The sequence below is a fragment of the Gastrolobium bilobum genome, unplaced genomic scaffold (genome assembly GCF_033153095.1).
Source record: "Gastrolobium bilobum isolate Gb01-03AN ecotype WA unplaced genomic scaffold, APGP_CSIRO_Gbil_v1 utg609, whole genome shotgun sequence".
Taxonomy (NCBI): Eukaryota; Viridiplantae; Streptophyta; class Magnoliopsida; order Fabales; family Fabaceae; genus Gastrolobium; species Gastrolobium bilobum.
The window spans coordinates 80095-96846 of NW_026899102.1; the positions used below are offsets into that span (position 1 = coordinate 80095).

At 31.7% G+C, this 16752-nt stretch overlaps 2 protein-coding genes across 2 annotated transcripts; one reads left to right on the top strand and one right to left on the bottom strand.

The window, feature by feature from the left end:
- Positions 1 to 527: 527 nt before the first annotated feature.
- Positions 528 to 8699, bottom strand: LOC133287234 (chitin elicitor receptor kinase 1-like). Its single transcript, XM_061484800.1, has 12 exons — positions 8078 to 8699; positions 4359 to 4392; positions 4216 to 4223; positions 3920 to 4087; positions 3462 to 3655; positions 2921 to 3010; positions 2314 to 2407; positions 2074 to 2225; positions 1914 to 2005; positions 983 to 1121; positions 790 to 888; positions 528 to 692 (listed from the first exon to the last, which is right to left on the bottom strand). Exons 1-12 carry the CDS (start codon positions 8697 to 8699, stop codon positions 528 to 530), a joined length of 1857 nt encoding a protein of 618 aa, XP_061340784.1.
- A 2922-nt stretch (positions 8700 to 11621) lies between these two features.
- LOC133287214 (protein MEI2-like 3) lies at positions 11622 to 13901 on the top strand. The gene is made up of 4 exons (XM_061484773.1): positions 11622 to 11726; positions 12439 to 12851; positions 13152 to 13222; positions 13846 to 13901. The coding sequence occupies exons 2-3, from the start codon at positions 12528 to 12530 to the stop codon at positions 13212 to 13214; spliced, it is 387 nt and encodes a 128-aa protein (XP_061340757.1). The 5' UTR covers positions 11622 to 11726; positions 12439 to 12527; the 3' UTR covers positions 13215 to 13222; positions 13846 to 13901.
- Positions 13902 to 16752: the final 2851 nt, after the last annotated feature.

The following is a 16752-nucleotide window of genomic DNA, read 5'->3' on the forward strand; positions in this document are numbered from 1 at the left end:
CCGGTCTACATGATCATAAATTCTGATCTGGGTGTCACTATTATATTAAAAAAAGTATGCAAAACTAAGCCTAAATAAAGAATTTTCTTTGCTAACTATTCTAAGTTACTCAATTTTCAATATTTAATTTATTCACTTACCATGTCACACCAATCAATGAATAATTGAGACTCGGGAGATTGTTTAGCATTAGGTCGCAATTTGAAAAATAACAATTAATACTTCTTTGTTATGTAAGAAGGTTACTTAAAATGAATCAAATATTTTTAACTAAACAACAACAAAATATGGAGTGTAGGGAGTAGTAACTCCTTGATCCAACGCAGTTGAATCTTCATTGCAATATTAATGAAGACAAAAAAGTTTTTTTTTTCTTTAAAAAAAAAATGGAAATCTGAAGATACATAATTGTTTTTATTTACAAATTCACAGTTGAAATGAAAGACTCGTGTGGTCAGAAAATAGGGAATCTATCTTCACAAAGGAATGTGCTACAGCCTCAGGAGTTACATGACTCACCCTACGAGCTACCTTCCAGACATTAGATGCACTAAGGCTTGGTTTTCGTAGAAGGAGCCAACATCCCAATCCTCAGTTGCAGATGAAAGTGTCATTAAGGCAACTACAATTGATCTCATGCTTGGCCTAAGTTGAGGGTTTTCATGTGTACAAGCTTTGGCAAGCTGGGATATCTGCAAGAAAAAGAAAAGCAAAACAAACCACTAGTTATCAACTTCCCTTTTGATTCGTTAGTCCTCTAACTTTGCATTTCATAAGACAATGAATCACCTTAAATACCGAGTCAAGAGAGTAATTATCACCAAGCCTAGGGTCAACAAGTTTACGAAGATCTTCTTTTGGGTCTGGTTGATCAAGAATTTCTTCAAACTGCATTTAGTCAAGCAAGCTAAAATTGAGTGAAGAACTAAAAGTGAGGTAAGTTACAACTAGTGATGAGTTAAGAGGGGCCAGGAAAAACAACCAAGGCAACTAGTCCTTTCGATTCATTCCCAGGCTCGTTTGTCTTGACAATAGCTTCCTTGCCTGACACAAGTTCATAGAGAACAACTCCAAAAGCATATACATCTATTTTGGGGGAAACTTCACCATATTGAGCATATCTACACACAAAAATTGCTACACTTGGTCAAAATGGTTAGTCTTTCTTGAACCTCATGCAAATAAAATTACAATAACTTAACCATAAACCCTAAACTACCAAAGGGTAACTCAACCATACATCCAGTGTATTGTAATTGTAAAGAACCAATTCAACCCAACAGTTTAAGCTCTTGGGTGAAGTTATATTAATGGCTATATATATCTCTAACATGCCCTCTCACAAGACACAAGAGAGCTTATTGGACTCGAAAAGACCTCTGCTAAGAAATTCCACAAAAAAAATAGGGGGTGACGAGGATCGAACTCGGGACACGAGGCTCTAATACCATGTAAAGTACTAATTCAACCCATAAGCTCTTGGGTGAGACTACATTAATGGTTTTATATATCTCTAACAGTAATATATAACATGTTGAGAAATAATCCAATGATGTGAGATCCAAAGTAAAATAGAGAAGTTATGATGGCCTACTTAATAACCCCACGTTCTGTGTGTCTAGAAATGTAACTCCTGCTCTAATTTGAGTCCTACTTACTAACAACAATATTCTGTGTCTAGAAATGTAACTATGGCTCTAATTTCAGTCCTAAACCTATCTCAACTGTTAATTTTCTAATCAACTATTATAATTCCACACTTATCTTGTAAAGTCTACTCTTCACTTTATATGAGTCAAATTCCAAATTCAGATACACATTAAGATTAGAAATGACAACATAATAATAGGTGCTACTCAATCAAAAATAGCATAAAATTCAGTAGTAAAGGAAAGGATAAATAAGCTTCTTACTCTGGAGGCATATATCCAAATGTACCGACAAGACGCGTTTGTAATGAAGAACTACCATATTCGGTCAATTTTGTCAGACCGAAATCTGCAACCTGTGGAAAAAGTTAGACTCAGGCATTCAACTTTTATGGATAAAAAATATGGAAAAGTATTTGCAAACCTTTCCACGGTAATTTTTGTCTATCAAAATGTTTGCTGATTTAATATCTCGATGGATGTAGACAGGAACTGTATGCTCATGAATGTATTCCAGTCCTCTTGCTGCATCCAGGGCAATTTGTACTCTAGCTGGCCATGATAACGGATCCCTCTCTAGAAAGTAACTATATTAAGAGTCTTGAAATCAAAATGATGCAGCATGATTCTAAGAGTAAGTGTATGCGTGTCTGTGTTTTTTTACCTGAGCCACGCAAATGTTGACTTAAATTGCCGTTCTCAATGTACTCATAAACCAAAAATAAGGAGCCCTCAACACAATATCCTATTAACCGCACCTACATAGAAAATATATCCAAGGAATCATGATTGTGGAAATATGTAATAATATATATTTAAATATCTTGGAAAGCAAGTAATTTGTTAGTTATTACACAACTAGGTTAGGATCCCAGGCACAGGATGACTAGTTGAGAATCCTCAATAATAGTTTTATAAACAGACAGTAGCAGGGCCTAAATTATAGAGAGATTCTTATTTTTCTTCTTCTTTTATGAACAGTTTCACTGGCTATTAGCTAAGTCCTAGTGGTTTGCATGTCCGGAATCCACAATACTGAATCAGCAGTTAAAAGTTTTCCAAAGGGGGAAAATATATAGAACAGCAAGTAATGAACACATAACAGGTGAACACTTGATCACCCACAGAAAAAAGAACTAAAATCAACCTTATCATAAGTTTTGGCATAGTTTCCTTCCCTCCTTTTTTTTTTTTTTATTCATTTTTTGGTATAACTGTACCAATTTATAAGCCTCAAAATTTGAAAAATATCAGATGGGAAAATTTCATACCAAGTTCAAGTGATGGACGTGCGTCAGAACCTTTAGTTCAGCAAGAAATTCTTTTGATGCTTGCATGTCCATCTTTTTAATTGCAGCTTTCTGTGGGGGAAAAATAAAATAAAAAGAGAGATAAGTATTTTTCTTAAGCTTAAGGAAAATATTGAGTAGGGCAGCACAATGGTATGTAATTAGCAGTGAACTAGAGCCAAATGTTTTCATAGGTTTCTTCTTGTCTTCAAATAAGACCAATTGGCTTATGATGAGTTTAGGTATGTGAATATGCCTAATATTTATACACTATGACTGGACATTATGCTGCTTGCATGAAACTGTCAGCTCAAGAATTCTGGTTCTTGCCACAATGATTAGAATTGCATCTCGACCAAAAAGTAAAATCAGAGGATATGAAACGGAGCATTCAGGAATAATATCTTTCTGCAACAGTAGTGGATTTACCAATAGATTCAATATGTAATTACTCTTTCTTGGTGAACCTATACATTTCTTATTTCTCATCATTTTAAAAGAGATTATAAACAGCATGGCAAACCTCATCTCGAAGCTCAGCATAGTAAACAGATCCAAAGCCACCTTGACCAATTATATTAGCCTCGCTAAAGCCATCAGTAGCTTTGGCTAGCTCCTCATATGAGAACTCCACTGACTTGTCCACAGTAATACCTGTCAACCTTGAAGAAGCAACAATAGAAGATTCTGATGCCTTATCCAAGCTGCTTCCACCACCTAAATGGAACAGATATAACTTATAATTTCACATTAAAAAAAAAAAATGGAATGTAGAACATTACAAGTAATCAAACATCACTCAACATTCACCAACAAAAAAGTATTGCCAATCTTCGTGCCACTTTATTAACCAAACTAGCAGCACTCTAGCGAGGCACTAATTTGAGCCTAACAATTGTGCATTAATCAAAACAAAAAAGAGGGAAGTTCTGCATTAGGCCTTACTTCTATCTTAAGTTGCATTTAAACAGAAAGACATACCATGTTGGAGTTGACTACACTGATCTTCAGATGCTACTGGTACTGGGAGATGTGATACTTCAGCCAATTTCTTTCTTCTATATAGCCCAACATATAGAAGAAGTGCCAACAATAAGATCCCAACAACTCCTCCAACAGCTATACCAGCAATGGCTCCACTTGATATTCCTATTAAATTGGTACAACAATGTTATGTCAGCATGTCATACCAATATGACCCACCATGATTTTTCGTGTCACTCTTTACACATAAAAAAACATTTATGAAGCAGCAATGTGCACAATATCCACATCACCTGATGATCTGCAAAAGGGTAGAAAAAACAAGTATAGATAATGGAGTTAGAGAGCTCAAAATAAAATTTTTAAAGGGTAAATGTTAAAACTCAAATCAAAATGGCCAACATAGGATGTAAACGTAATATCAATTACAGCTTACCCCAACTGCAGTGGTGGAAAGTTTCCATTTTCATCTGCAAAATAAGATTCAAAAGTATAAAACATCAGGAAGCAAAGCTGTATCAAGTAGCAACTCCAAACAATTATGAGAGTTATCAAATTCATCAATTGTAGGTTGTGTCTTCCTTCTATGAATACATCTGGGACCAATTTGGAATGTCAAGTGATAAGTGACCACAAATGCATTTTGTAATATTTCCATAGCAAAGTAAATTATATGAGATTATGATTCTTGCATTTTTTTTTTTTTTACCGTAATTTATACATCAATTTTCTGCAGGAAATATATATTAGTCCCTACACAGGAGTCTGTACATGGTGATTGTTTGTGCTTGGATCATTTATATAGAGGAATTGGAAATATGTAATTCCAATACTACAAAAAATTTGACAAATATTACTCCCGCACTTTTTAAAAAATATTTTTCTAATACACTCACTCAATTATAAAAATCAAAAGTTATAATATTCATGTAAAGAAGATTATCCCAATTCGTGTATTGATTTAAATATAAGAAAATAATAACCTTATTTTAGTTGAGTATATAACAATGAAAAAAATTGTGAATGTAACACAGTACTCATTGCTCCAACGTATACAGAGTTTAGAACTTAAGCAGAGGCGGTTCTGGAATAATTTATTTGGGATGGGCCTATGAGGCTTAAAAACAAATCATGCATCCTTGTTCAGGAAGAGCTCCAATAGGGGAAAGGATTCCATGACCCAAAATATAGTCTCGTCAAATTCGAAATCGATTAGACCCTGTTTGGTGGTTTTTTTTTCTTCAAAAGTTACTTTTTTTAAAGGAAAAAAAGCACTTTTTAAAAAAAGTTTATTTGGATACCTGCTTTTAAAAAAGCAGAAGTCATAAAAAAAGCCAAAAACTTACTTTTTTCGGAAGCTAAAAATTTTAACTTTTAAAAAAAGCAGAAGTCAAAAGCTAAATATTTTTTTCAAAAATCAAATATTTTTTAAAAAAATCTAAATAACTATAAATTTTATAGTAAGTACTTTTAAAATAAGAAAGTGATAAAAAGAACTTTTTTAAAAACTCAATACAAATACACCCTTAGTAAGGCCATTAAGATTTCAAATAGCAGTTGGTAGTTAAAAAAATAAAAAATAGTTCATCTGGTTTGGATGAGGATTAGCTACTTTCTTCAACTTATAGTCATTTAGACGTTTTCCCACACTTATTTGGGGCTACCCCAATTTGCTCCCAATTATAACATCTTTTTTTCTGTGTGTGCTTTTGGGTCTAAACCAAACTAATTAAGCTGAACTCTTCTTCCATTTATTTTTACCTATTATGGCAAGTCTATACAAATTCTTGTTAGTCTCATTTAACTCTTTTTTACATGTACTATTTTATCATTATATATTATTTACATATGTTAATTTTATCTTATTAAAAATAATATCAAATGTATTGTCGTTAAAAATATAGTGCCAAAATTTGTAAGGAGGAACACCTAATAAGGAAGACATAAAATTGTTTTCTAACCTTTGAACATGAAATACATGCTTAGGCAATCCAAGTTAAATTTTCGTGCAGATAAAAATATAGTTAATAATGATACAAAAGACTGGATTAATGTGTCATAATCAATAATGAGGTTGGCCCACAAAAAATATATATGTGCTTCTAATTTGGAATTTTATCATCATGGTATCCACCTCAGCACAAGTGTTCGGGGTTGTTATAACTTTTAAATCATCGGCAATAATATATAAGTAATATAACCACAAGAAAGTGACAAATTTTATTGCAAGTCTGACCTATGTCTATTTGTTTTCTTTCGAAGAAGTTTCTTTAAACTAAATAATTCTCAGAATTTTACTGTATCTATCTGTAATGGTTATTAATCATGAATTGATCGACAAAAAAATCATAAGAAAGTGACAACATATGAACGAAGTGTGATCTGTATTATTTTGTTTTATATCCAGATGATTGTCTTCAATAAAATAAAATAAAAATCTAGCAGTTTTCATTTTTGTACTTAATAGCTGTCAAGATTGATGTTTCCAAATACGGGCAGAATATATAAAAAATATTTTTACTCCCATTTTATATTAGATTAACTAATACATAGTTATAACTTATAACTGCTGTGCTGATATGGAGAGAGAAAAAAACTTCAATGTTATAATTATATATTACCGACAATACATAGTTATAGAATTATTTTTCTTTACAAAACTTCACTATTCAACAAGCTTCTCTTGATCAATGAGATTATTGTATGCGTAAACAATAATATTTTATCAAAATACAATTTTTATCACAATACAAATGACATAAACAAAAATAATTATTGGAAATAATTAAATTAAAAAAAATCTATAATGACTTAAACAATTGGACGTATCATATTTTGATTCCGAAATGAGCTATGCACTCATATTGTTCCATTAATTTGATGGGAGAAGTATTTCGACATTCACCGGAGATAAAGTTATCTCCGGTGAGTTCAAAACGATATCATTTTGGGATTATAAGATTAAAAATTATAATGATAAAGACTAATATGACCCTGCAATATATTAGAATTACAAAAACACTTTAATTTCTGCCCTAAAACAACATCGTTTTGGACTTACCGGAAACAACTAGTGACCGGAGAAATTATTTATCCTAATTTTGTCAATAGTGCATATTTATTTTCGAAACGGTATACTCAAATGATTTAATATTGTATTTTAAATTCAATGAATTCGGACGTATAAACAGTCAGGTTATCAATGTTGGAAAATATATAAACAAATCTACTGCCATTTCCCCTAAATTCTGTATTTAGATTGAATTTTTCCACAATTCTATATATAGGCGAATATACTAGTGCATTAATTAGTTGTTCGCAACTGAAAAAAAAAAAATCTGATCAAAATTAAATATATTTTATATTCAAAATAATTAATAGTTAAAATAAAAACCTTAAAAAATAATTTTCCCCCGAAAATTAATCTGAATCGAATATGAAAATGTCGAATAATTTTATAGTTCTATACCTTTTTCAGTCTTGAAAATAATGCCTTGGTCAAGGGCAATAACAAGAAAACAAAGAAGCAGCCAAACTAGAGCTACATAGCAAACAAACCAATAATGATTCTTTTAAATATACCTGAATTTTTACATATATCTGTTTTATATTGATTAATGAGGTATACTAAATTTTTAATAATATGTATTATTTAATTAAATGAATGATAATAATTAGTTATTAACATAATACATGTTTATATTAATTACCTCATTTTAAATTATAATCGTTTATTTTTTTTACAACTTCTTAAAAGAATCAAAAAATATTATTTTTTACTTTTAATCATTATCAAATATATGCTTTATTAAAATTTACACGTCTTTATCAGGTATAAAATAAGTGCAACATTTTAAGTCTCAGTTTTGTAAACAAGCAAAAGGCTACCTAACATAGACTTGAAAGAATATATATATATATATATATATATATATATATATATATATATTCAGATTATTTTATATTAGTGTAAGTTATATTTTTAATCTTAATTATTAATTTTTATTTATATATTAGATATTTGAACGTGAGATGCAAATAAATTAATAATTAAAATATGGTCAAACACTTATTATTTTTTATGCGGACGTGAGAATATCCTACTAAAAAATATAATAAATTTCCGGTTGCATAGTGCACATTGCTGTTACTTACCTCGAGCCGGCACAAACACTAGTCCATTCCCAGCACTGAAATCTGACCCGGGGTTGTATCTCTGAAGCAGCTCCGCCGGCACGCCGGATTCCGCCGCAACCGCCGGCAAGCTATCACCAAGCCGAAGTGGGTATGTTGCAAACAGCCCATAATCCTTGGACACATGTTTATCTCCGCAGGAGCAGTTGATAGTGACATTAATTTTGACGTTGTCAGGTATCATTATTGGTGCAAAACTATTGACCCTGCTCACCCACTCCTCAGTAGTGAGGTTGGAGAAATCAACCTGAGCAATTGTTGTGTAGGTGTCACCATGTTGGGTTGTGTAAGAGAAAGTGTGGCCTAAAAACACACCGTTCAAACACTCACATGAGAAGGGAACGTTGATCCTAGTTTGGCTCTGAATAACATCTGGGTTTTTTATGTTTGGGTTGTATTTCAGAATCTCTGAGGTTGGTTTCTCAAAGAGGTTGCTAATGTATGTGAGATTTGAGCCTTCCCATATGTAATAAGAAGCCAGAGCAAGGTTGCAACTACCTTGGACTTTGACAATAATGAACAGGAGTAAGAGAAGGAAAACAAAGGAAACATGGGGCGGTTTTCTCTTTTGTTGTGTGGTCATTTTTTGTGAAGAAGGGGATGCAAAAGGGTTGAAGGAATATGAGCTTAGTATTAATTAGAGCTAGCTTGCTATAGCTCTCATAATTTACAATGAGAGGTAAGAAGAGGCTTAGGAATTTTGGTTTATTTTATATGAAAGTTAGTTTTATAATATCATCAATATTGACGTCAAATTTGTGATCTACTAAGTTGAACGGTTCTTCTTTCTTTCTTGTTATTGTTAATTGGTACATAACTATTTTTTTTTTTTCTATTTCTTTTGTATCATCGGCATGCTATATTTAAAATTAGGAGAGATTGCGTGAAGAATGCACCTTCCGAGCTTCGCCTCATTAGGGAATATTGGAGAGCGACTCCAAATGGGCGAATATTAAAGGTTACAATGTCAACAAAAAAAAATACTATGTCACTTTCTAATTTATGCGGATATGCCATGAAAAAATAAATTTTATAATGAAATGGCAGTAGTTTTTTAGATTTAAGAATTCGAAATAACTGTTATGTTATGTTATATTCACTCAGCTTAAAGTATACCTAATATGTTATACTTCATGTAAATAAATTTAATATTTATCTGAATATTAATATATAATAAATAAATAAGATAAAAAAGAATAGGATTACAATATATGTAATATCGTCCCGACGAAAGTAATACTGATTGCCTTCGGTGATAATAAATACATAACGGTAACAAATTTGCATGTTCGATAGATATAGGAGCAACAACAAATACAAAAAAGTAACAAATTTATTCGATGACCAATTGCCATGAATAACAAACAAAACCATCAAATTTTCTCACTTGGAAGTTGGAACTCTTGTCGAGGGAGATATTGCACCCACTTAATTTGGAGAATTTGAAATCCAAAGATTCTATGGTTCTTACCTGCCCAGCTGCAGAGAAGGTGCCTAGGTACTCATTCTCCAATAGCCCCTACGAGACAAAGACAAGTAATTCCTTCAATAAATACCCATCTAGGGAAAAAGATTTTGGATCTTCTACAGAATTTAGAAATTCATTATACAGAGCTTGACCCTCTTAGTTTTTGAAGTTAAATCTGAACAAATATCAGAAACAAACATAAAAAGTTATAGTCTTTGGAAGAAGTAATTTCTCTAGCAGCTGTGAGTGCAGAAGATACACAAACATATATCTAAATAACTGAATAGAGTATTTATATGAAAGGCTATGTAAGACATTGGATACATCCACAGTACTGGTCCAGGCAAAGCATTTCGAATTTTAAAATAGCCTGCCGAAAGCATCATGATGACCAACTGAAATGGCATACATATACAACTGTAGTTAGTTCAGGAATTACCTAAGTCCTTGTGTAAACACGGCCATGAAGTGAAAATATTGACTAGTATTTGAACAGCATGTAACTTTTTGTTAATATTTTTTTTTTCCTTTTTCCTCTAGCTGATTCATAAAAAACCTAATTAGTCCGGCTTGAACACTATCAAACTTATATCAAGACAATATGCTAACACTTTTTTTTTATGTCCAAGACTCAAACTCGATAAGTTCAACTCTTTGAAATAATTAGCATATATATATATATATATATATATATATATATATATATATATAAGGGCGATGGACTATATCATTAACCTGTAACCTTGCCGTAAAAAATTATGCTCCTTTTCCTATACATATTTGCAAGCATATGCATAGTACTTTACATGATAAAGAGATCATTGCTGCGGCAAAACAACAAAGAAACAATTATATCTCTGGCCGTCATGGAAGGATCATCAAATTCACAAAATAGCAAATTGCTTGCTGCATATTTCCAGATCACAAGGATAATTCAATTAAAAAGACTTATCCCACACACACACATTTTGACATTATTTTTATTAAAAATAGTGACAACGTAAAACTAGGCAAAAGCACCCATCTAAGAACATTAATGCAAAGATACACTTAGTTAAAGCACTTTCCAAATGTTTAACCAAAGTAAGGCAGTCAATGCCGTAGGAAGACTTGACATGATTAATCCCGTCACCAAGTTTGTCGTAACCGCCCTCCATGTCAGCCACGCACTTGAATGCCGTCACTTGGCGAGACGGCACTAGTGCAGCAAAAATTTTGACGCCACTAGATCTTGTTTGTTCCATTGCATATGCAATTTTCATTCTCTCTCTACAGCATTTTTCTCTCCTTCTCTCTAAAGTCTCTCATCTAAATTGGTTGCCGCTTTCCTCTCTGCTACCTGAACTCTCTTCGCTGCATGTTCTGTGAGATTTCCCTGCCAACCGAAAAAGGTATGTTGTGTTTCATTTTTTTTTAACTTTTTGTTATTTTGTTTTGTATATATTATTTATAAAATTTTAGGATATATATTTAATCACTACACCAAACACGGCATTTTACCACGACAATTTAGTAATGACTGAAATTCGTTGCAATTTAATAATGACTAATGTAATGACTAGTGTACATTAGCCACGTGACCACACGTTAGTCTATTTCTTTCCCCTTCACCACAAAACCCTATTTCTCTTTCCCTCTCTTGCTTTTTCTTTCTCTGGAGATGCAATTGGTGGTGTGAAATTTCCTCCATGTTACGCTCTCTGTTCTTCATATGTTGTTCGATTCTTCTTCAGTTCCTCCACAAGCTAGGTTCATAATCCGATTTCCATTTGAACTTCACCTCTGAATCTGAGTTTTCCTTCTTCTATATGTTTTTCCTTCAGATTTGTACTAATTTTGAGTGCAATGTTTGCTTCGTTTTCGTTCAATTTTAGTTTCTGAGCTAGTCACGTTAACAATAGCTTAAAACTAATTTATGATTTTTTTATTTTTTTTATATTTAAGGAACTTTGTTTTCACTGTTTCCTTCAGTTTCTAAGCTAGATGTTATTTTGGAATACGGTTTCAATCTCCAGAGATCGGGTGCGATAGTTCGAGTTGAAGTTCAATTCTCGATCCTTGATTTCAATCTGTTGAAAATGTACACGCATGGTTCTGTTGGCCTGTGATTCCTATTCAGCCAAGGTTCATATCTAAGAAATGGTAATTGAGCTCCCGCTTCTTCTACTGTATCAATTTTGGTTAGTTGATAGAATCTGCCGCCAAAGAAGTATGTTAGTGTTATGATGATGAATAATTTGATGATTCTCGCTTCTTTCAATTAGACTGATATACCTTACCTCTGTATGAATATCCTTAGTTGATAGATTTTTCAGTGAAAAAGTGTGCTAATGTTCGATTTTTCCCACAATTAGTTGTGAATATTTTTTTACAGATCTTGAAATTCTTCATAATTTCCATGTCAAGAGCTATGGAATTCCAAAATCATTTTTTAGGTATTTAAAACATAGAGTTGGAATGGAATTTTCTGCCATCCAAGGCCACAATTGTTTGTCAAGCTCACTGTCTGAGATTTTTAACCAAAAGTGTAAGAACTTGTTTCATGCATCCTGAGAATGCATGTATAATGGGTATTACAGCATAGTTAAGTGATCAGTATTGATGCCTTTTCATCTTTCTAATACTTTGGAAACAATATTCTGTTGCATCACTTTGCTTGTCATCATTGGATAATGGATATTAGCTTAAATGTTTGCTTTATTGCCCAATGTAGCAGAAAAAAAGAAGGGCACCTCACCCCAACCCCCACCTCACCCACTCAGAAAAGTTATATTTATTTGTTTAAGATTTTCTGATCTTACTTTAGTTGAATTGATGTCCTTATCTGTGTGTTTATATGCATATCTTGGTGCAGTGAGGTTACCGAGGAATAATGTTCTGTCTGATCGGCCCATTACTGTTGGTTCCCTTCCTGAGGAAGAACCATATAAATCTCTTGAAGAAATGGAGGCTGACACTATAGGGAATCTCCTTCCTGACGAAGATGATCTGTTTTCTGGTGTGGTTGATGAGTTAGGATACGGTTCTCCTGCCAGAATAAATGATGACTTGGAAGATTTTGATCTGTTTAGCAGTGGTGGAGGCATGGAGCTAGAAGGAGATGAACATTTGACTTTAGGCAAAAGTACTAGTGGTCTGGATGGAGATTCTGTTTTCTTGGGAGGTTCTAAAGGAAAACTTCCTTTTGGTGAACAGCCTTCTAGAACACTTTTTGTTCGAAACATTAATAGCAATGTAGAAGACTCTGAGCTGAAGGCTCTTTTTGAGGTGTGTCTTTATTCTTCTTTGCTGCTAGATGTTATTTTGGAATTCTCAGGAAGTATTTCATACCGTTAATTATATTATTTAAATGGACTATTATATTTGTTCGGACAACAATATGGAGATATCCGAACCATTTACACAGCCTGTAAGCATTGTGGGTTTGTTATGATTTCTTATTATGACCTAAGGGCATCACAAAATGCAATGCAAGCATCTAAGACAGTTGTGCCTGCTTCTGGTTCTAACCCTGAGATTCACTCAAACATGTTTATGATATCCAGTGAAAATATTATTCTATTTCAGGTCTGGTGGCCGATATTGACGTTGAGTCTGAAAAGCATCGGTGGATGGGAAGTGCTCGTATAGATTTTTATGTTAGTAAGCCATGTCATAATATTACCATCTCATGTTTATTTATGACGCTTTTCTTTCATTAAATGTGTGTCTCTATATATGGATTACTGTTTCAGTTATCTAATACTTGGATTGAAGGCAAGAACATAAATGATATAGCATTTAATCATCGGGCCATAGGAAGTGGGCCAAAGATTCTTATGTAATTATTGGGCATTGAATAATAAACAAATGGCCTCCGATTCGTGCACATTCGCAAAAAGGGTTAAAATCTTAATAAGACTAAATAATTGTTGGCCTATGTATTTTTAATTTTTATTCCACTCCTTTGTTGCTATTATTGGAGGCTCATATATTCGAACTTCAATTCCATTAGGTTCCGAAATTTGGATAAAGGAGATGATAGATCACAATCGTGATGTGACCAACGTGTCAATCTTATTGTTAATTCATTAGCAGACAATATGTGAGTTTTGTTTTATTTTTTATTTATTCATTTAACTAAATGATATAGTATTTAAAGGTACAATAGATTGTTTCAGTTATTCAATGCCCATTTGTTATACTTGTAATGCAATTACTTTGAAGTACAATGATTGAAGTTATTTCTAATTGTTTTCTTTATCATTACCTACTGTTTTAGAGTCTCACTCGAATCTTCCAATTGAGGCATTACATTGGATGTATTTATTTTGTGCCTGCACCTGGGTTTGAAGCTTATGGGGATTCCACTAGTTACCCTGGCCATTCTACTAACAAAGTCAGCAACAGGGATCCAATTGATGTGGAACCTGTGATGTTACAAAGGCTCGGTTACTAGGGACCTGAAATTAACTTGAAGGCTTCTTCACATGCTTTTTTGGCATTTTGTCTTTTAATTAATTATATTTATATTTATTTTCTATTGCTTACTAATTTATTGTTTAATGGTTTACTTTTGAATAGGTGGGCCTGAAGGTTTACGCTTCTCCTCTTAACAGAATTAATTCTTTTAAGGTTTGTTCATATTTTATCTAAAACATAAAAGATAGACATTGAAAAGTTATGTGACATTTTAACATATCTTATTTAATTTTTTTTTATACAGGTATGAATTGGTGATGAGCCCTTTTAAAAGGATAGGATGTATACAACAACAATTCTTGGAAGACAGATTTAAAAAATATGTTGTTATATTTTGTTTAGCTGAACAATGAAGTTAATATTTTGTATAGATGTCTTGTGACAATCACAAACTTATAGTTTTAGCTTTATTTGGCAATTATTTCTCTTAAATGATGTAAGTGGAAAACTTGATTAGCTCCTTTTATTGGTAAAGGAAACTCCTTCAGCTTATATGAAATGGAAAAAAATTATGAATTTTGAGAAATTGTGTAAAAAACATTATTTACTTATATGAATAGAAAAAAATAATGTATTGTGTAAAATTGTGTACTCCACTTTATTTGATTATTTCCCTTAATTTGGTTTTTGGTTCTTATATCAAATGCAATTTTTATTATTTGCTTTTTATATGATTGGGAAAATTTGTAATATTTTTTATTTTTTTAAAAAAATTCCTTACAATTAGCCACGGTTCTGACTGTGGCTAAATAAAACTTTTCATCATTGGGATCCAAATCGTTTAGGCACGACTATAATGTGGCTAATATAACATAAATCGTGGCTAACTCAATGTTACCACACTCATAAAGACCGTGCTTAAATGAAAAAAATACCGTGGTTAAAAAAATGCAACGCCAGTTTTAGCCACGGTTTTTAAAACAGTGGACAACTCATTTAGCCACGATTTTAATGATATTTTGCCACGGTTTTTGCCGTGGCTAAAGAGAAATTTTGTTGTAGTGAATTAGTGAAATAAATAATAATAATTATAATTAGTTTTTAATTAATTAATAATTGAAACTTGTAAAAGCTTAGGTTAGAAACCTAATTAGTGAATTAATATGTGAATTAATCACTAATTAGGTTTTATAATTGACATAAAAATATTAATATACAAATATATTTAATAATTAGACATCTATCTTAAGGTTTTATAATTAACATATAAAATAATTTACAACAATTAATGATTAGTTTATTAATTAATTAACTAACTAATTAGGTTTCTATTGTAAGGTTTTACAAATTTAAATTATTAATTAATTAATCACTAATTATAATAATTATTTAATTATTTCACTAATTAGGTTTTATAATTGACATAAAAATATTAATATACAAATATATTTAATAATTAGACATCTATCCTAAGGTTTTATAATTAACATATAAAATAATTTACAATAATTAATGATAAATTCACTAATTAGGTTTCTAACCTAAGCTTTTACAAATTTCAATTATTAATTAATTAAAAACTAATTATAATTATTATTTAATTATTTCACTAATTATAATTTTTATTATTTATTTCTCTAATTAAATATATATCCTAAAATTTTGTAAATAATATATACAAAAAAAAAATAACAAAAAGTTAAAAAAAAAAATTCAAACACAACATACCTTTTTCGGTTGGCAGGGAAATCTCACAGAACATGCAGCGAAGAGAGTTCAGGTAACAGAGAGGAAAGTGGCAACCGATTTAGATGAGAGATTTTTGAGAGAAGGAGAGAAAAATGCTTTAGAGAGAGAACGAAAATTGCAGATGCAATGGAACAAATAAGAGCTAGTGGCATCAAAATTTTTGCTGCACTAGTGCCGTCTCACCAAGTGACGGCATTGAAGTGCGTGGCTGACATGGAGGCCTGTTACGTCAACCTTGGTGACGGGATTAATCACGTCAAGTCTTCCTACGTCATTGACTGCCTTACTTTGGTTAAACATTTGGAAAGTGCTTTAACTAAGTGTATCTTTCCATAAATGTTCTTAGATGGGTGCTTTTGCCCGTAAAACTAATATGAAAAATTAAAAGTTCTGTACGAACAATTTTTGATATGATGGGTTTATTTGATATTTGTTTAATAAATAAATGGACAGTGAAAAATTATGTATGTGGCTTCTATATTGTGGTTTGTTTCATTGTTCTTCATTAATATTATTGAGTGATATATTATTTAGGCATGTATAGTGTCAAGAAAACTTTAGGAAAAGTAATTTAAGACTTCAGGTCAAAATAATAAATGAATAATATATTTGGTGGGCACATAAAAAAAAGTGACAGTAAACAAATTAAGATATTTTTAAATTAATTAATTATTAAATTAATAGCAAGAAGTTTGGATAAAATTGAAGTGATAATAAACAAATTAATAATAGGATACCAATATATATATATATATATATAAATTAAGAAACAATTGATATTTTGAGTGGCAATAAATACATAACATTAACAATATATTCTCTGGTCTTTTGACCGTACCGATGCATTTTTTGAAATATTCCACCGGTTTAATTTTATGATCAAATATATTACCATAGTGCTATAGCAAGATTTGTTGGGAATGGAATGAGGGAGCCCAAAACCCTTTGCAAATGGTACATCTATCAATGGGCCAAATGACAAATCATAATAAATGAGCCGATATCACATTTCAACCCA